This window comes from Ciconia boyciana, chromosome 8, assembly GCF_034638445.1.
Source record: "Ciconia boyciana chromosome 8, ASM3463844v1, whole genome shotgun sequence".
NCBI lineage: Eukaryota > Metazoa > Chordata > Aves > Ciconiiformes > Ciconiidae > Ciconia > Ciconia boyciana.
Genome location: NC_132941.1, coordinates 58,861,318 through 58,882,716, shown reverse-complemented (window position 1 = coordinate 58,882,716; position 21,399 = coordinate 58,861,318). Strand labels below are relative to the sequence as shown.

The following is a 21,399-nucleotide window of genomic DNA, read 5'->3' as shown; positions in this document are numbered from 1 at the left end:
TGGCTGTGCCCCCTCCCAGCTTCTTGTGCACCCCCAGCCTCCTCGCTGGCAGGGCAGTATGGGAAGCTGAGAAGTCCTTGACTTAGTGTAAGCACTGCTCAGCAACAACTAAAACATCAGTGTGTTATCAACATTATTCTCATCCTAAATCCAAAACACAGCACTATACCAGCTACTAGGAAGAAAATTAACCCTATCCCAGCCAAAACCAGGACAGTGGTGTAATCAGCTGGGCCACATTTGTAGCAGAAGTCATCGCCCATATGAGCTGTTATGTTTTGTCAGAACGCTGTTGAATCAATAGCTTAAAATTAAACAAAATGAAAGCTTGTATTTTTGAAAGTAAGAATATGATTTATTATTCATAAAAACATCAAATTAATTTTTAGAATTGCAAAAGTGGCACAGCCAAGTATGGAGGCAGGAGGGGATGGGCTTTATAGAAATCTTGAGTTCAATAGGACATTGCTTCCTTCTTGTGAGAAGTGATGGCCTACATCGCACTGCTCACACTGCTGTCTCATGTCATTAAATTCGATGACCCAATCCAGTGCCTGGCCCTGCTGCCTACTTTTTCGTGACCCTGAGGAAAATATTTACATTTCTTTTGCTTCAGTTCCTGACTGTAAGAAAGGGAAAATAAGTTTTTCTTTTTCCCTCCCTGAGTCTCCTTTATTTGTGCAACTCTGGGGCAGAGAGCCATGCCTGATTTATGAAGGATGTTAAAGATGGTGTAATTACTAGCTACAGATATTTCCCAACTGTGTAGAAGTACCTGGGGGGTTGTTTTGTACTTCTCCAGGGGAACGCAGAAGAGGGGAGTCCCTACTTATGCAAGAAGGGGGTCTTGCCTATGGAGTTTCCCTAAGGGGTAGAGGAGGATGAGTCTTCTGCTCAGGATTGTTTCTGGATCCTACTCCGCATGGGTGGAGATGGTAAGGGTACTCAAGCAGTGAGTCTGAGAAGGTAGACAGCTGATTTGTCAACTTTGCTGCAAATGTCCCAAGCAAGTTCCTCTGGCAAACTTCACAGGAGGTGACTGGATTCTGACATCTCAAAATTATTGCTGCATAATTTGAAACACACCTGTTCATCACTCACATTTAGCCTTGTGTAACACATCTCATTAACACCTTCTGGTAAACCTCACTGTGGAAGTATTCTGGAATAGCTAGTTGTTAGGATGGGACAGAACAGAGTTGCCCAACATGATTAATGCACAGGGTTTCTGCACCCAAATGATAAATCTCATGTTACATTTAAAAACTAGCTGTATGCCTTAGACCGCAGTGGGCAATTAAAAACTGAAAGGATTTTTGTGGGTAGCTTGTATTGAAACAGAAACAATCTTAGCTTATTGTGGCTGATGCTGATAACTCTTAGTAGTCTGTTTTGTTAACCATTATAATCAAAATGCTGCCACATTTAGGGGGGCAATGCTATATAGTAATACAAATAATGCAGCTCAGGCCCTACTTCAATGGCTTCAGAAAGGCAAGGTAGAGGTGGAAAATTCAGCTTCACAGGTAAAGAGAAAATAGTTACTTTGAAGGCTGCCAGAAAATTGAAGATCCTCAATAGTGCAACTTAGTTTTGATAAAGAAGATGCCTGTTTCATGTATAGAGAAAGAGTCCCAGCTCACCCAGTGTTCAGCAGAGCTGAATAGAGCACATCAGTGAGTTCTTCCCTAGGAAAAAGGCAACAATCAAATATTTTGCTGTACATTAAGCTGTCCTGCTTGACACATGGTGAACTTTGATGGCAGAGTTTCTCAAGGTCTACTGTACAAGTCGGTATGCAGTCCCAGCTCCTAAGCAGTCGTTTGGATGTGCTGCTAAAATGTTTAAATGTGTTCTTCAGGAAGGAAGGACATGTCAGGCAATGACATTCAAACTCTGATTATTTTTATATTTAAAATTATTCCTCAGACTCCTGACATAGAAGCAATCAGATGCTTCTGAAAGCATGCAAGTGTCCTTTTCCTGAATGAGTAAGTAGGCACTATTAAGGAATTTGGCTGTCTATGCTCCTTTTTTCTTTTCTCCTCCTCCTTTTATCTTTTTTTTTTCTTTTTTCTTTCTTCTCTCTTTTTATTTTTTTTCATCTTCCTTCCTTCTTTCTTTCTTTTTTTCCTTCTTTTTTTTTTCTTTTTGTTGCTTCTTTTTGGATGCTCCTCCTAAGATAATTAAGTGTATTTCAAAGGGGAATTGGCTATGACTTTTTTTCCTATGTATTATTTTCCCCTTTGACTCTGAAAAGTAATCACACTGCATGTGTGTGTTACTAGTAAAATACATGGTAGCTGTCATTGTAACTGGAATTCACAGAGGTGTAACTCCTTGTATGGATAAAAGCTAACAACACTAATTTGGAAATAGAGCTTTTGTAGTGGGCTGGGCAAATTTTTCGTAATCTATTGAAGGAGCCTTGTTAATAGTTTGCCACTGACTGAAGAAGTGTCCTCTTCCAGAGGCTGAGAGTTGCCACGGTGGACAACCACGGCATTCCTCGCCGAGCCTCAGCAAAGCACCAGGGTTTGCCACGTGCTCGGCTGCACGGTTCCACAGCCGCAGAACACAGACCTGGTGAAGGAGGAAGACTTTAAGGAAATCTTTTTCAGCACAATGGGACATTTTCCTAGCAGCAGCCCAAGATAATCAATATAAATCCTATTTTTATTTAATGTTAGGTCAAAGTATGAGTTCTAGTACCCTGCAAACATAAAGTGTGTGTTATCAAATGATTTTTTAAAGAATTACTAGTTAGTGAGTAATTACTAAATTTTTAGACGTGTTTGCCTTTATGCTCAGACTCCATTAGCATTTTAATTTGGACCAGGAGTGTGCTTTTGAAGGGAATCTCTCACTCCATTTTCGCCACTTACCACACTTTGGTTTACATGACAGAGTGGTGTTGGGACACATCAGCTGGATTCATTTTGGTTAATACTAAACCGAGAGGCGTGCTCCAGAAGTGTACCTAGGGTACTGCACATGCCAGTGGGTGCCTGGTCCATGGGATCAGGTTGGAGTCAGCCTCAAGTACCCTGCCAAGGCAAGTGTACTGTGGCACCGCGCAGACCTGTTTCTGATGTGTGCTACGTGCTAATGGAGATGTAGGCACATGAAACTGCAATTTAGGAGAAAAACTTGTACCTTTCGTACAAGTGCAGGGCTACACCCCCCCAGAATTTCAGATTTGATATCTCTGTTCTTTGGGGAAGTCTGGCTGCAGTGCTGAGCTGGTGGGAGTAACTGTAGTCAGCCAAACACCCAGGTACTGCCATGAAATTTGGATTAGGCTTTTCTTTTCAGTACTTAAACCCACTTGCTTTAAGGGGCATGATACCATGCAAAGGTATTTTGGGTATATTTTTCCTTTTTCTGTTCTTTTGTTTGTTTTGCTTGTTGTTTTTTTCCCCCAGACCCACAGAATGGAAGACCGTTAGATTGTGTACTCACACATTTCCGTTTTCCCCAGATATTATTGTGACTTCTTCAGCTCCCATGCAGCCTCTGTGTACATGACCTAGATGCTTTTCCCAGAGAAACTCAACTTTTGAAATGTTCCCAGAAATTTCTGTATCAATATAGTTCAAGTATGTGTTGCCTGGTTTGAAAGTTCCCCTGCCAAAAGAAAAGCACAGAAGTGATGTTCTGTGTTCTTTACAAATGAGAAAAAAAAAAAAAGCTACAGTTTAGGGAGAAAGGGAGATGAGTTGTGGGATGCTATGAGAGTTGAAGCTTTGAATACTATCGTTATAATTTTATTACATCTTTTTTCCAAGAATTACCAATCAGGGATGTTAGGCAAAATTTTAGCTTAGAATATATTATTGGAGAATATGTTCCTTGGGGAACGCAGAGGGCTCTTGATGCAGAGCCTCACGCAGATCCGAGGCTTTCAGCTCGGGCAGTAGGGATCATGTCTCAGGTCCAGAAACACCACGTTCTGTCCTCTCTGCTGACCAGTCACTCAAGCCATGTAGCAAAGTCTTTTATGAAGTCCTCAGACCTTAGATTTTTTGTACATAAAATATATCAAATACTTTTTTGGACAAACATTGTAACAGGGCTAAACTTAAGGGAAGATTAAAAAAACTCCGCAAATATATATATATATATATATATATACACATATAAAGCACTTTTCATTTAAGGTTTTTTTGTAAAGATTAGGAAGGAACGTCTTGTTGACATTTTGGTTGATTTCTTCCTCCAGATCAGTATTGCAATGCTTTGCCTTCCCTGAAGCTATTGTGGCGGTGCTGAGGCTGCCTCATCTCCCCCAGCATGATTTATCCTGAATACCTGGAGGAAGCTCTGAGGACTAAATGTCACTTTTTTCCCCCTTTGGCTGAAGTCTGTGGTGCAGATACCAGCTAGGCAAACTGGTGAAGGCCACAAAGTCTCTGTATTAACCTTACTTGAGAAAGCAGAGAAAACACCATTCCTGCTTATATAGGGAGGTTATTGTGGATCCCACTACAGGCTTTCAGCCTATCAACCTTTCAGCCTACCTCCTTAGGTACCAGGCTTGTTGGTACCTAAGGAGGAGATCGCTACTCAGAGGGATCTACAGAAGTATGAAAATGACTTAGTTGCTTAAATTCCTGCACCTTTCAGGATGAAAACATTAGATTAGTTAGCCTAGCCTTTGTCAGTATTGCCATGGGGTTTATTCTAGACATTATTTTTGGAAAATGAGATCTATCTTCAAGTAAGTCCAAGTCTAAAAGTTCCCTCAGCGTTTCTGCTTGCTCTCAACCTTGAAGAAAATTGAAAATTATAGTTTACATTCGTACCTTCTGTGGTATCAGTGTTCATTATAATGGAATGCACATTACAGTGTGATATTAACACAGAAATTACCCGTAGGTGTATCGCTGCAGTAGTGTATTTGCAACCAAGGGTACTCCTGGTACAGACCAGTAACAGGGCAATGTTCAAACACAGAGGAGGTTGGTTTTACATTATTTAAACGGTGCTCTTGACAAGGATCAGTTTATGAGTTTTAAATTCACATTTACTGGAAAAAGCCAGGCTGAGTGGACAGGAATCCCAGACTCCAGCACAGTTCATAAGCAAGCTGCAACTTTCTTACTCACATATTCTCTAGAGGAGGGAATGGTTATATGACTGTATATCATGCAGCTCTTTGTCTTCTCACAGAAGATCACCAAATGATGTTTGAGTCCAGCAGTAGCCACAGAGCTCTTTGCTCTTACCCACTTTGCTATGCTAACCGTCATCCTCAGAAAAGAAAAGAAAATACAGAGCGAGAGAGACCAGCAAGCAGATTTTGACTACAATCTATAGCATGGGGAACTTCAACCACTTATCAGCTACTTTTATTACCAGTGTAAACCACAGATCACATAGAACAAGATGAGACATGTAAAAACAGCTGTGTATAAATTCAATATTATAACAATGATAGAGCCATTTTTTCAACAGTCATATTAAACTTACTTGTCAATTGTATATTTTTTCCTGATCCCATTAGTTCCAGTCAAGGCTACATCTATATTTCCCTTCATGGTTTCTGTTGCAGATACTCTGACATGTATCTCTTTTCGCCAGCCTTTGAAAGCAAAATGATTATGGTTTGTGCTGGTTTTGGCTGGAATAGAGTTAATTTTCTTCACAGCAGCTAGTATGGGGCTATGTTTTGGATTTGTGCTGGAAACAGTGTTGATAATACAGGGATGTTTTTGTCACTGCTGAGCAGTGCTTACACACCGTCAAGGCCTTTTCTGCTCCCCACCCCACCCCACCAGCGAGCAGGCTGGGGGGGCACACGAAGCTGGGAGGGGACACGGCTGGGACAGCTGACCCCAGCTGACCAAAGGGCTATCCCATACCATATGGTGTCATGCTCAGCATATAAAGCTGGGGAAGAAGGAAGGGGGAGATGTTTGGAGTGATGGCGTTTGTCTTCCCAAGTCACCGTTACGCGTGATGGAGCCCTGCTTTCCTGGAGATGGCTGAACACCTGCCTGCCCATGGGAAGTGGTGAATTAATTCCTTCTTTTGCTTTGCTTGCGTGCGCAGCTTTTGCTTTAGCTATTAAACTGTCTTCATCTCAACCCACAATTTTTCTCACTTTTACTCTTCCAATTCTCTCCCCCATCCCATCGGGGGGGAGTGAGCGAGCGGCTGTGTGGGGCTTAGTTGCCAGCTGGGGCTAAACCATGACATGGTTGTAAGGAGATTTCTTTCCTAATTGTAAAACTTTTCATATGTTTCAATGTCTTTCAGGGAGAGGAAAGGATTGCACAAATGTGCTTGTAAGCAAACAAAATGTCGCTCTTTATTAAGGCAAATGTTAGTTCTGCGTGATTCTGGTAGTATTAATTTCCTTGACAGTGGTCTGAATCACAGATGCAATCTTTGCTGACCTACTGGCTATGCCAAATATTTAATCTGCCATGGCCATTAGTGTACCTTGCTCTTCCACTTGGCTTCACTTTTAATTTTGTAATTTCTCACACTTGTAAGCAATTTGTGGGGTCTCACAGGTAGCCTGTTAGCTCTCAACTATGAAGTGAGGTCCACTGGACTGCTGTGTTGTTAAAGATATATTAAACAAAACTGGCAGCTTTCCCAGGATGATCCTGATATACAGAGTGTTTAGGGTTTTCCTTATGCCTGTGCACAGCCCAACAGCTGTCAGGAGATCCTGTCACCTTGCATGTCTTTCTAAGGCAGAAGCAGGGCCTCAGATGCAATAGCACGTACTGATTGCAAGCAACCAGCTTTGGGAAGTTTTTGTACTGGCTTTAATTCAGGCTGTTAAAAGGAAAACCTCTTCACCTACTTCATATGGTTATATTTGGTTTCAGGCTATAAGTTTTATAAACTCAACAGTTTGTAAATGTTGAAATTAATGTATTCATTCAGATTTGAGAAATGGCTAGTTTCTCTGCTCAAATTCATTTTTTTACTTTTTGCTCTGATGGAGACATGATATAAAGTTTTTTTGTTGTTGTTCTTAATTTTGCTTTCATGTTTTAGTGCCTAGTGAATAATGACCTCAAAGACTCTCTCTCATTTATTACCCTTGCAGTTCATCACCTGTGATGGATTACAATTGACTTACTTACAAATTTTCTTATTTCCCAGTTCTGTGGCTGCTTCTACATTAATCACGATTAGAACCATACTTCTTATTACTCCCTGCCATTTTGACTTGATAAGCTTTGTAAAAATATCCTGAAATGATCCGGTTTTATAAATTTTTGTCAATAAAAACAATGTAAGCTTTTTTTATTTGAAATTTTGCACTTTCAGCATAACATTCTTCCCACCTTCAGCTTTATAGAATTTTTGAAGTCATCATCTAATTAACAAAATTTCAGCAGGGTTTCTAGCTCAGAGGTCAGCATCAGTTGATCTGTTTCTATAATTATCTCAGCCTTTCCCAGATAACGCTGGTACTGCATGTTCCTAACACGCCTGAAACTCTAGATTTTGTGCTAAGTGCCACTCATTAACTCCAGCAGCTCTCTGTAGAAGTGTAAGAAAGATACTTGTTCACACATAATTCATTGCCACTTTAGAATTCACCACCCAAAATGACCACTTACGGGCATATGGAGGGGAGGGCCCTGTGTTCAAATAAACCTTTTGCTGTTCTTTTTCAGTTTTATGTAAAAACTTATCGGCATAATGACCCATCAGTGGGCATCCTTCCTTCGGACATGGGAAGCAGTCTCCCTGGGGGAAAATAACAATGTGTGTTACAAGATGTTATCTGTTTTAATCCCACTTCTTAACGTTTAAGAAATTAGGGTATTTATTTCAGCTTTTTCTCAGCTTTTTTGAAAAGGTACTTGCTTCTGAGTTCAGATCATATCTTCAGTATTTACTGGTGTGGTGAAAAAGGGAGCTGAGGTGGTGAGTCAGCTTATTTAATCTGGTTGAAAATCAGAGAGAAACAGGTTGAAAATCTGGCCTAATTCCTTACGTTCTTGCAGAGACCATCAATAAATACCTTAATGCATGTTGTGCTTTACTACCTGATCTGTAAAATACAGGTAATATATTCATCTTTCATACGGTCCATTGAAAGGTTGTCTGTTAATTTTTATAGGGTGGGTAACCATATTTGCAAGGAGGTCTGGCTGGATATCTCACTCGTATGGTAAAGATATTTAAGCTTAGGAACACTGAAGCTTGGGATCTCACTTTGGGATGCGTTCTGTCTGCTTCTCAGCCTTTATTCCCACGCAGAACCTTAATGAAGTTAATCTACCTACATAGATCAAACATTCAGATCAAGACCTTGACATTCATTAAAAAAACCCCAACAGATAAGCATGTATATTTTCAGTGAAAGTGATTTAGTTGCAGTTGGAAAAAATAGCATTGTTATATTTAGATAGTTCAATTTTGATATTTGGGAGGTTCTGTAGGAACTGGTATTTGTGGACCTTTGGCTCCTTGGGCATTAGATGAATAAAAGGCTAAATGATAATCATCACTTGTTTATTATGAGATTGAGAAAACCATTTCCCTCACATCACTAAATAGCACAGGGTTCAGGTTTTCAAGTCCTGGATTACATCAAACTTTCAAGTTAGGTGGCAACATTGCTACAAACATTGACAACTTTTCCGCAGTATTGCAGTCATTCCTTTTGGGAGTAGATGGAAATAAATTCAGACTTGTCTTCCTTCTTGACCAGTCCTTAGTTGCATTGCCAGAATTGGTCCACTAAAAGCCCAGTTATATCAGGCATGAAACGCCAGGACATTACTCTGCCTTCTTTCTTGTGTCACCTGAGGGTTGTGTGAGCAATGCTGTGCTGTATAAAGATCTCACTGCTCTATATACTATGGATGTTTATCGTTTATACAGGTGTTTAAACATTTCTGAAATCCAGAGGCTGTCCTCTTGATGATGGGTTCCACCAGGTTTAGACCGACTTCCTTCAACCAGACTGAGTGTCCCTTACTGCTGACCTATGCAAAAGGTGAACCCAGCTGCTGCCTCTCATAGCCCTCTTGCTCAACTCTTCATACCTCCCTCTGTAACTGTTTTTGGTGTTTATATTTACTGCCTTATTTTCTTCTGGATCTTGTTTTTGGAGTTTGCTGCTTTTACATTTTGCCTGTTTTTTTGGGTATGGTCTGGGTGAGGGTGGTCAGTGGGTCTGCATAACCTCCCTGTATCCCAGGATCCAGAGTGTAGAAGTTGCCCCAGAAATTAGTAAGAGAAGAAGGGCAGGGCTATAACCCCTCAGATAAGTACGTACCTGGTACTTACCAATACAAAAGCTCGGTATGTTTCACACTGATACCCAACAAATCCATTGGGAGTGATAATACTCTCAGCATAATACTGGAGGCTTCTTTTATGTCCACATCCAATAGATCTATATTCTGGGAAAAAGCGCAGGTAAAAAAGATTAAAGCTATATATTAAGTCCATGCCAAGATGACCCTTGTGGGTCTTTTTTCCTCAAAAGCATTTGTACACACAGTGAAGTCTCAGATCAAAAAAAGGTAATAATTAAAAGATGTTTAAAGTATGAATGATTTGGTTTCACAGTAAAAAGTGTACTTATGGCTACATATATTTTTTCGATGGGGAAGAGCTAGGTTCTAATCTGTGTGTCCCTGTGCTCACGCTGAAGTTAACGGAGGTGGAGATGCACCAAGGCAGACCTCGTGCAGCCTCTCGTCCTGCTATGTGTACTTAACTGCTTTTACTTTAGCATGAGAACTGAGGAGGATTTAGGAGAATTTCCCTTTGATATTTCAAAGACTGTAATAATTCATAGCTACAGCATTTGCAAAGCATATAGTGGTTACTATGAAGTAGTTTTCATTTGCTTACCATTATCACAACATGGTCTTTTGTAAAACCACAGTTTCCACTCATTTCTAGAATTAAAGGTAATTGTAGTAATTATTTTAATGTCAGTGGTGATTCTGTGAAATGCTCTGAAAAGCAAGATGTTTGGCAGTGTGTCCTTGATTTTGTCACAATTATTTGAAACAAGTACCTTTTCCCATCAGAGTGAAATTTATAAGCAGTCAGTGCAGGACAGAAGAAAGTGCTATTTGGGTTATATTTACAGGTCCCTTGTAACAAGTATTGTCTTCATTGGCTCTGAAGTCTCTCCTTTATCAAAGTACAATATACTGAAGTTAGGTTGTATAAAAATAGGCTCTACTCTGCTTCAGCATGTGTGTAGGCTCACCTAATCACAGGGTGAAGTCTTGGAGGCACTGAAGTAATCGCAAGCTGGCACAATTTAGAATGAAATCAGAATTTCACCTACTGTCAATATTTATGCATCTTAAAGACAGACCAGTTGATATTGACCAGTTGACACACATTGTTCTTTACATAAGGAAAGATAAAAACCTTCTGAAAAGTGTTTTTGTCTGTTTTTCTTGAAAATAATCTGCATCATCAAGGCTTTCTGAGCGTGTTTTCTTTATAGTTCCTTCTTTAAATCTAATTCAGAAGGGTCTGTGCTTTCAACTTTAAAAACGTCAGCTCTTATGGTTGGCTTACTTTGTGATAGTGCCAAATTCATTTAACATCTGTACAATGGGAACATAATACTCCTCCCCCTACTGCATCAAAAACTGTAGAAAGAAGTTACTAACTAGCTTCATACGTAAAAGCTTTTGCTTCATACGTAAAAGCACTACATAAATGTAAATATTATCAAACAGAAGAGATATGCATAAAGCAAGGTTTAACCAAGAGGCAGGAGTTAAGGCTGTCTGTATTTTTAGGAGCTGCATGAACAACCACCTCCATCTGCTCGTGTTCAACAGAGCTGAGCTTCTCCTTCACCACAAAACATTGCAAACAGCCTTGTGAAATGTCTTGGGAAAATATTTAATTTTTTTGCTGAAAATGCAGCCATTCTTATGCAGTCTGATTGGAAAGTGTTTTGGTTCCAAGTGACTTTGTGCACAGCCAGCTTTCAGTCCTCTTTGTTACTAAGTTCTCCAACCAGTTCTAAGACAGAGCATTTTTGAAAGCCAATTACTTAACTAGCTGTAGGGATTTCAAAACATTTAGCTGTGAATAACAGATGTTCTCATTTCTGTAGGTTAGGATCAGAAGACAGGATTTTGGGGGTCTATTGTACTGGATCCCAGGGTAATTCTGATTAACTGCCCAGCTTTCTTTGAAGAACAGAAACTATCAATGGAGCAGTCATTTTACCATCTTCTATATTTTTAACCTTGTGCTGTTCCCTTTGAAGACACTAAAGCTGTAATGGCATGGATGAATATGTCTAACCCCAATAATATTGGGACTGATGTCTTTCTAGGGAGAAGGGAAGCTCAGATTTTACAATACTCGTTTTTGTATTATCCTTGAATGAAATTTTACCAGTCCTTCATGTGTGGAATTCCCACTGAGGTCAGTCTGTCAACACAGTGGCAGGCTCTTATAAAGGTTGTGATGAACAAGTCTGCACACTTTAATTGAAGTTTCCATCTGGAATTTGCCTTGGTTAGTATAAAAGAAAATTGGAGGGTATTTCACAGGCAGCTTTAAATCTTCCATTTTTGAGCATTCTCTCCCTACTCCAAATCTGAGCTATATAAATAATATATACATTCAAAAAGCTTTACCTTAGCCTAGCCTTTATTTCTGACTGTAGCTTATAATGAGGTATTACTTCTTTAAAATATATTTACCTCTCATAAGGTCATTGATATTCCGCGTTGCAGGAGGTACATGAAGCTGCTTGCATCCTGGCATCTTCTTCCCACCATTTGGGTAAAAATCCAGGTGGCCACAAGTCTGAAGAATCCCTGGAGCTGAAATGCACAATGAATTGAGGCTGATCACTCTCAGGTACGCTGTGGCCAACCTCTGTGTTGGTGTCAGCCTTTGCGTGAAAACTTACCAAAGTCAAAGAAAAGATGACCAGCGTGAGTATGAATTATATCAACAAATTTCGCGTCTGAAGGATCCAGCCTAACCATTGTGGGAGTATACTGGAAAAGGGGCCCAGCTGGATCCAAACCTAAATAAATGGAGATAAACTGACTGAGTAAATAATACTATATGTATGTCTTCATATACAGTGTGTGTACACTGTACATCATTACATTTCTGCCTTTGCTCCACATATAAAAATCCATTTTGTAGTCCACAGCCAGCAAACCAAGCAGGGTTTAATAGAAAGGTGGCTGGAGGCATTGCAGCACAGTAAAATGCTGATGGGTGCTTGGCTTACTTTTGGGGAACAATGTTAGAAGAGGTTTGGGGTTTTTTTTGCATGTTAGTGAAAAATATGAAATCTTGTTATGTTACTCTGAACATGTAGATTTGTTTGAGAATTTGTATTTGGTCAAAAATCTATTTTTATTTCCAAAAGAGCTTGGTTGAAAATGTTACCCCTTCACTTCAGTGTCAGTGAGCTCTCTTCGGGGCTAAAGCAACACAGTTCTGATCCCAGTTTCCCCGAATAGCTTATGTGACTGCTTACTGTGTACACAGCTTAGTCAAAGCAATGTCTATGCAGAGAAAAGAACTGACTGGAGGAGAAAGGAAAGCAGAAAATAGTGAGCCTCTAAAAAAAGTGATGTGTGAGTGTGTCACGATGCTGTGTCTCTCTGCGTAGCTATGCGACTAACAGCTTGCTTCCTTTTCAGGGTGTCCACGGCTATTTACTGTCTCATCCTGACATACTAGATCTAGGGTTTTTAATTTTTCATTTCACATTTTCGATATTTTGAACTGCTGAAAAGTCATGTTAGAGTGGGCTTTTAAAACCACATATGATATTGAGTTGCTAGTGTTTTACAAGTCTGTTATTCCACATGTAACACAGTATCTTGTTCCTGTTGTTTTATATCATTAAAAATCATAACGAAGTGCTCCCTGGCACTTGTTGTGACCTGTGAAAAGTGACCTCTATTTAGCCACAGTCAGGACAGTTAAGCCTTTCTGATCTGTTGCAGTCGAGCCTTTCTCAGGGTGTGAACACTGACATATGAAATGAGTGGTATGTGATAGGACACGGCTTCGTTTGTGTGCTGTCATGCTAGCTGTAATTATGACAAACCAGCACATTGTGGTCTGTATTGTGTGTTTATAAGGCAGCAGTGATTCTTCAGTTCTCTTAAGTTGCAGGAAAATGTAAAGCTTCATCAGCTGAAATAGGTTCAGTACCTGTTATTCTTCCAATGCCAGGTTTCCTTCTCCCTGCCTCTCCAGCAGCATGTGCTCCAAGACTATGGCCGATGAAATGAACGCTGGCAGGAGAGTAGCCATAGTCTTTCTGTGAAGATGTATGGAAAGGAAAAAACAAGCATGTTAAGCGGGGGATACAAGCCTGTGGCACTGCATCATGGCCCCATGCTGTGCCAGGACGTGGCCAGACCAGCGGGCAAGGGAGGGGAGTGTCTTCGGTCGGAGGTTACTGTTGCGGGTGGCAGGATCTGTACCTAAAGGGAAGCAGTTCCCAACTCATCCCATCCCCTCTTATATCATGCCTCTGGAAGGGAGTAATCTCTGTCAGGAATTGGCCGTTATGATAGAAAAGAAGGAAAAGGGAATTTCTGCACATAGCTCCCCTACATTTGCACTGATTGCTTATCCAAAAGGCGAATGACCCCACGGCCTCACCGCTGAACCTGTCTGTCCAGTGAGGAAAGTGGTCTGTGGCGGCGGAGTTTTCAGTGCCTTTGTCTGTGGCATACCCTCTGTGTGAATCAAGCAGCCGTCCTGCTATGCAGATGCTCCACCACGCAGGTCCTGCAGGACGGGGAGGACCATGCCAGGAACGCTGCTGGTGTGCCAGGCTCAGCTGAGCTTCTGCCGGGAAGCCTGATATTGGTGGCTGCAGGAGAGTCACTTCTCTGTGCTGTGATTCAGTTCTTGCAGGAGGCAGCGTGTGTGACCCACAGAGGGATCCATTTTAACCATATTGGTCCTCTATTACCACTCTTCACCCTGCCAGTTTTGCTAGACAGTCTCCAATCTGATGTCTTATCCACTAAAAATCCCATCATGAGCAAAACTTTCAGAAACTATGGCCTGTAAGCCTTTAGGGACATGCTTATCTGTGGTCTGACGCTAAAGTAGGTATTTCCATTTGTGCAGGATTAGAGACTTTTCATGACATTTTCAACTGCGTTATTGAGTACCTCTGTACTTCCCAACTCTGTTGCACCAAACCTAAAGGTGCTACCCTGAACATAGCTTTTACCATAGAGACTATGCACTGATTTGCACGTTCCACAGATCCTTTTACCTCAAGAAGGTTCACCAGATATACCAGCTCAGCCCCCACAATGCGGACGTTGTTAACTGCTTCAGTGTACAAACCACTAGAGCCACCTGTCCAGTCGGTCAAAATGCAGTTCACGTCTTCAGCGTAAAACATGAGCTGGTGGAAAACATGAAAACAGGAGAATAGAAGCAAACAGGCATGAATTACAATTGTAGCAGGGTATATGCAAACAACATTTTGTTTTGCCATAGCTGGGAACTCAGTTTATTTATGTGACCGATAAAGACACATCTTCAGTATATTAATTCCTACTAATACTGAAGAATCAACACAAGGAGGAAGAGTGGAGGCAGTGATTTGAACACTGTATAAAGACACGCAGAAGCTTGCTTCAGTTCTGTTTTCCGTTCCAGATGCCTTGGTTGGCTTAGGGCATCAACTTCTCTTAATGACAATACCCCAGTTAGAAAAAGAGGATAGTATGACTTCTTTTTAATGTCCAAGCTTTATTCTTCAAAATTTATATGCTTGGATCATCCAAAAGGATTCACAAATCTGTGTTCATGTGCTTGAATTGTTCAGCCCCAAAGTTCATATATTTTAACCAAAATATTCTATTTATACACTTCTGGCAATGGAACATTCTAATTGTTCATTCTGAAACAATTTCATTTTTGAAATGTGCCTAAAGAAAATGAAACCAATCTGCTGAACAAAGCATTTTGTTTTTACTAAATCAAATGCCTCACTCAAACTGAAATGTTTATTTTGACCTTTTGCTGAGGTGAGAAAAGTGACTTTTTTTTCCCCTTTATTATTGGCAAGGAATTGAAAAATCAATTAATTATAGCTTTCGCTGTGGAGGTGAATGCAGCAAAAGGGCATTTAGCAGAAGGCTGAAGTGCACTATATGCATAGCTAGGAACAAGAGGGCGGTCATGTGGAACTGATCTTCATTCTGAGTTTTTTTCCCCTCATGTATTCCCTGAATTAACAAGAGAACAGAGGTGTAAATTTCATGTGGGAATTTTAAGCCAGTTAATGGGGTGATGTGGACATTTGCACTTTCAAATACCAGTAAAATGACTGTCAGACAATAGTCATACCATACCCTGCATATATTTGTTATCCAGGGGAGGTCCGCTCCAGCAAGATGGCCATGTATAATGAAGCGAGTTTTCCTGTGTGTTCGGAAATTTGAAGCTTTGATAGTTGAAGGATTTGTAGCAGAAATTTTCTGTGTCCAAAAAAAAAACCAACCAACAAACAACACAACAAGGATGTGACCGCTCCATCCCAGTGTACATTTTGATACAGGTCAGGGTACCCCAATGGTTAAGGCATAGTTCTGGACTCTGAAGAGATGGGTCTTGTTCCTCACTCATAAACTGCCTTGCTGGGAGATATCAATTAATCACTTCAACGAATGATTCACTTCTTCTAGTTAGTTGAACTAATGTTCCTGGCATCCTTTGCACAGTGCTTTGAGATATACTGCTGCACCATGCCATGTAAGTACAAGATTTTATCAAACTTGGCAATGGAAATACAAAGATAGCATCTTCTGCAAGGTATTATGCAGTGGACTTTGAATTTATACCTGTTTTTCTTTTTCCTTTGAAGATAAGACCTTCATCGCTAAGCTTATTTATATTTTATGAGAAAGCCCACCAGGCTTACAACATCAGAGGCTGTAGGTATTTTGGGGTTTATTGAGAAGGAAGGTATTTTCTTTTAAAGACATTCTGAATACTGGGTTGTTTTAAAACTCAGCTCTTTTTTATTTTTTGTTATGGTTTTGTAAGCTTAAAAGGGGATGTCATGCACTAATTAGCACACGTCTCACCTTTGGAGAAAGAATTATTAAAGTTAAAACTTCATAGGCCCTTCCAGCTAGAGATGTTGGACTTGGTCTGAGGTGACTCAAACAGGAGAAATCATTAAATACCTCCACTTTTTGTGACTGCCATTTATATAAAAAAAACAACTATGAAGCCTTTTTCATGTAATGTAAGGCAACAACAGCAACAAATTGCCCCCCCTTATGTTAGTGTGCTTCATTTTTCTTGCTATTTGTCCAAGTAAAATTCACGCTCTCTTATGGTCATTTCTGTTTCACCAGACTAGTCTATAGCGCCACAAAACTGCTTCATGCTATGGATGAGCCCAGCCCAGCACCTCCAAGACCTCGAGCATCCTGCTGTGAGCTTTGCCCAGTACTTGCTGATCTTCAGAGGAAAGGGCTGACAAACTGCTGGCGTCTTTCAGTACGTTCCCATTTGATCCACCCTAAACAGTCCTGCAGGCTCCTTTCAGCTACTTCCATTTGTCGCTCTGTCACAGTCCAGAGCTTCCTCTCGCTGCCACTAGTTTGCAGATGTTGTAGATAACCTCACCTTTTTACTTTTTTTCTTCCATACAGCTCCAGTCTGCTGTCTCTATGTTTCTCTACCTGATGTGTTTTCATGAGGGATAACCTGGTTCAACTCTGTAAGACAAACCTCCAAGCTCTCTATAAGGTATATCTTACCAAGCCTTTTTCTTTAGCTTTTTAGTCTTCATTTTCCCTCAGTCCCATTCTTCAAAAAACCGTTTAATATTTGTTTATTTTCTTTATCCATTGCCATTTCATCCTCTTTTTGGTTGTTTCCTTCTTTTTCCACATATGATTTCATTCTCTCCTTCATTTTTTTCTTTAGTCTCCTGTTTTCCTTTCTAATTTCGTTCCTTTAATTTTTCATCCTATTTTCCTTCCCCTCTCTGGTGAACATGGATACTTTCTCTTCTGATTTTCACTCTTAACTATTGACCTGCTCTTAGGGCTCAGTGTTGGCCACCACATGAGCAGAGCCTCTGAGACCAACCATGTGTAGTTCAGAGGATCTAGTAATTATGTGTATGAACCACATCCCTGAGTCATGTGTATGGGCCTGAAATATGGTTTTAAGCTGGAGACACACGGGAGCCAAAATTGAGCTTTCCTTTTGGACTGCCTTCCCTACCTCTGGCTTTATAATGCTAAACCTGAAACTGAATTTGGGCTATGAGCTAACTAGAGAAGTATATAAAATACATCCAAAATATCTCAGATGACTTGTGTTAGAAGGCTGCGATTAATATGTTGTAAATATACCTGGCCTGTCAGAGAGCTGAAATGAGAAAAAAAGAAATGAGATGAAAGGAAATTGAGATGGACTGTTCATGGAGTGTGTCATATAGAATTGGGGCCTCTCCTGGGAGACTTTTGAGCAAAAATAGGGGAGAAAAGAAACTGTCTGTATAATCTGTTGAATGTGTAGTATACTATCAGTTATTAAAGTAGTTTCTTACTTGATATTTCATGATGTTGTCTCTAGTGTAAAGGAGGAAATTGGTGTTCACAGCTTCTGGAGAGCTGGGCAAGCCTGCCAGTTGTCTCCCTGGGATCCCAGACCAAGGGGGTCTATCTGTAAAGCATCCAAGCCTTTTGTAGCAAACTTCCCTTCCTGGGGTACGCAAAGAGAAATGTAAGTGTTCTGGGAACATAGCAGGTTAGGCTGCCACCAATTTACAAGAAGCTGGCAGGATAGTGTTTATACCAGGGAAGCGGAAAATGGCTGATTCAGATTAGGATGGCACCTGTGTTTATTTTTCACTAGGGGCTCAGCTGTGCTCCTGTGCCTTGTGCATGTAGCAGGGACTTGAACTTCAAGACCGATTCCTGTTGCAAACATAGTGTAGAGCTCAGTTCGGTGAACTCATGACTTATTTTGTCAAACATATTGTTAGCACAGCCATTGGAAAAAGACGATAAAATCTTGATCCTTTATGGATCCAGAGAACAAACCAGCTTTTGCTGCCAGCGTAGAGCAGTCCTTCAAATTAGTGCTAATGCTCCAGAGATTATCTAAATTGTTATTTCTTGTGCAACAATTCATGAAGGAGTAAAATGAAACCAAAACATTAAAATAGATACCTCTGGTTGCTCCATAACGTACATTAAACACCTCCTTTATTTTTTTATCACCATAAGATTTTAGTGGGAGCAATGAAGTGGAATTTGAGTGGAAGCCCAGAGCAGAGCACAGCCTCGGGAAGTGTGGTCTGTGCCTGAAGGACTAGAGCTTCCCCATTGCTATTGTGGCTTTAATACAGTAACGATGCAAATATGAAATACGGGTGTTGCCATTAAATGTCATCCTTCCCACTATTATAGCACAACAGTTGTGAAATCCCAAATAATTTTTATTGCTATTAAAAAGGTACTGAAAACAATGAGGAACTACTGTAACCTAGGATAGGTGACAGATTCATACTACATCAGACCGTGAGTTACTCTATTCATTACTCTGTACGAAACACAGAGGTAGAGTGATTATATACTGGAAATACATCTAGAGAAAGAGAAGATTTAATTGTGGAGCTGCAGCTAGAGACTCCACAAGTGATCCAGTCATTTTCACAGGGGTCTTTCCTCTGATGCCAGCAAACTTTTGGACTGTGTCTTTTTGTTTCTCTGTTCTTTCTGTGTGTCTGTCCCTGTTGAACTACTCTTTCCTATTGGTAAAGAGGTGTTTTGGACCAGGACTATTTTCTTGTTCTCTGCATAGCGCTGTGAAGAGTTAAGTGTCTAGGCTGGCATTACAAGTGTTGTAGCTACCATAAATGCTGGTGTGAGTTGAGGGTAGGTAGAGGAAACTGTTCTAGAAGAATTTTAGTATCGATTCATATATAAAAATAACTTTCTAATTCTCATTCTGTTTTCTAGCTGCACAAACCTTTAGAGAATTAAAAAGTAATAGGTTAAATGTGGGGAAGACATGACGTAACTCAATGCTCCTAATGAAGAAGTCTGTTAAATCCATTCCAAAGCACATCCTTTTTCTAAAATGTAGTTATTCTGGTGTAAGCTGCACACAACAATTTTTACTGTTTATAGATTTTATCAACTATATGTCTTACCTCTGGCTGCATCAAGAAGGAAAAGAGTAGTGATCCATACTGCAAACATCTAAAGCAAATAACGACACAGTTCAAACCTAATTAAAAATAGAATCTGGAATTCACCTAAGGGTTTCTTTGACCCATTAAAAGAAAAGCCATAGTGACCATAGGAGTACTTCAGGCATTTAATGAGTTAGATCCAAAAGAATCAACACTTCCTTAAAGACAGCAAGGTTTCAAGAAAATACCTTTGGGGTTCTTTCTGTTTGCCATGGAGATTTTGCATACACAGGATATCCTCTAAGCATCTCTTAAAGATTGTCTACCTGACCTTGACAAACAGAAGCTTTTTTTTTCTCTAGAGCTGCAATTTATGGGCAAGCAAATGAAATTCTTAAAGGATTTACAACAACATTTTTTTACAAAGTGAGGTTTCTCCTAGCATTTAGTAGAAAAGTTACTCATAGAACTGCTATTCAGTGACTGTATTTAAAAGAATCCAGGAACAAATTTAATTTGTGTTTCTAAATTGTGTAGATAGTCTTGAAAACTCATTTTGATCATTGCTATCATCCATGTACACTTATCAGCCCTGATCTGCTTGATCACTTTATCACCAGCTGATAGGTAAGCATCGGAGTAAATGGAACCAGTCATTTACTTCAAGGTGAAGTAGGGAAAGCCTTTTAAGTGTAGTCTTACTACTACTAGTAACTTGTCTTCAAAGGAAAGAAGATCATTCTTAGAAAACTCTAATATCAGGCCCTGATCCTCCGATGAGTCCTGCACAGGCAGCGTCCTGCATCCCCTTCCTGCCCTTCCCGCCCCTAGTCTCCCCAGTGCCCTGAAGTCAGTAATATGCTGTTAGGAGCAAAGAGTTCATCCCTGTGAAACCCGCTGCAGGTTCAAGCATGTTCTGCTTCCATCTCCTCTCCTCCAGCCACTCACCAAATACCCCATATCTTATCACGATGCACCTAATTTGAGTTCCTTAGATGTTCTTGTCTCCAATGTATCCCATTTTACCTTGGCAAATCTCAGAGCAAGTTCTTTGGTCCACCTCTCAGTTGACTGCGGCAAGCCTCGCAGAAGCCCTTTGAGGAGCCCGGAGCGAAGCAGGACAGCGCTGCGCCTGCCCAATGAGGGCACACGGCGGAGGGACGCTCACCCCGCCGCTGCTGCACCAGGCTTGGGTTCCCAGCTGCATCTGTGACTTTGTTGGCTAGTGCCAAAAGAGTTTTCCTTCTGTCAGGCATGCTTCATCTGAGATAACACGAACCAGGTCAGACCAGTTGCTGCATGACTCCACCTATTTAATGCAAAGTTTCAAATAGGGTGTTATTGTCATCCATCGGTAATCGTTTTTAAAGCTAAAAAGTACTGGTAAGTGTGATGCAAACACTGAAGAAACACACAGCCTTTCAGGATCAGGAACAAGGCTCTTGCCATCGGCTGGGCTGCTCGTCTCAGTGTGATGCTGAGTTGGGATTCAAGTGACTTGGCATCACACTGGAAGGCCATAGCAGAGCCCCAGTCTTTTGGGTCCTACTCCGGAGTGTTAATAGCAAAACCATCCTTCCTGGCGCTGATCCCTGCCTTAAATAATTTACAGTCTTAAGCAAAATTTTCTAATTTATATTTGATAGTTAAGTCTACTATTACAACATAAAGACACAAACAAGGTGTTTTGGGATGAGCTCACATGTATGTTCCAAAAGGTTTGAGCTGTTACCTGAGAAAAGGCAGAAAGAAGAGAGAAGGATGAAAAAGGATAAAAAAATTAAATTGCTCAGTCTGTCATCTGTTATTTGTTCATCTTGTTCTCTTGTCTATAATTTTGCTAGTGGATGAATTACCTGACTTTTCTCTGAAAAGATGACAGAATTGCTTTTAAACAGAGGAGAATAGTTCCTTGGGCAGATTGTCACCACATCCAATCACCATGAATCTTCATAATTAAATTGTATTAATTGTAATAATTTTAGTTTTTAGTGTTTTGATAACGATGTCTTTTCACATAGTACTATATTGTTGTCATACTATTATGTTAACATTTCTGATCAGGCTTTCCTAGAAATCTTTGTTCCTGTATGTGGGTGTTTTCCAACCTAAATGATTCTATGATTCTATTATTCTGTGTAGACACAAATGAGAAACTCACATCTCAGCATTTTAATGTTAAACCCTTTTAAGTATGTTGGGTCACTATCGGCACCTCCTAAGCCAAGCGTGTACAGAAAGGGGAGACTCCC

General features: G+C 40.4%; 1 protein-coding gene across 1 annotated transcript; it reads right to left on the bottom strand.

Annotated features, from left to right (window-relative positions):
• Window positions 1–1,639: 1,639 nt before the first annotated feature.
• On the bottom strand, window positions 1,640–19,455 carry LOC140656139 (pancreatic lipase-related protein 2-like). The gene is given in 16 exon segments (XM_072871473.1): window positions 1,640–1,849; window positions 1,851–1,896; window positions 2,338–2,405; window positions 2,407–2,583; window positions 3,465–3,627; window positions 5,473–5,584; window positions 7,590–7,719; window positions 9,271–9,386; window positions 11,679–11,801; window positions 11,891–12,010; window positions 13,162–13,270; window positions 14,246–14,380; window positions 15,336–15,461; window positions 17,555–17,709; window positions 19,166–19,214; window positions 19,396–19,455. Coding segments are annotated over 16 exon segments (1,899 nt in total).
• Between the last annotated feature and the right edge of the window lie 1,944 nt (window positions 19,456–21,399).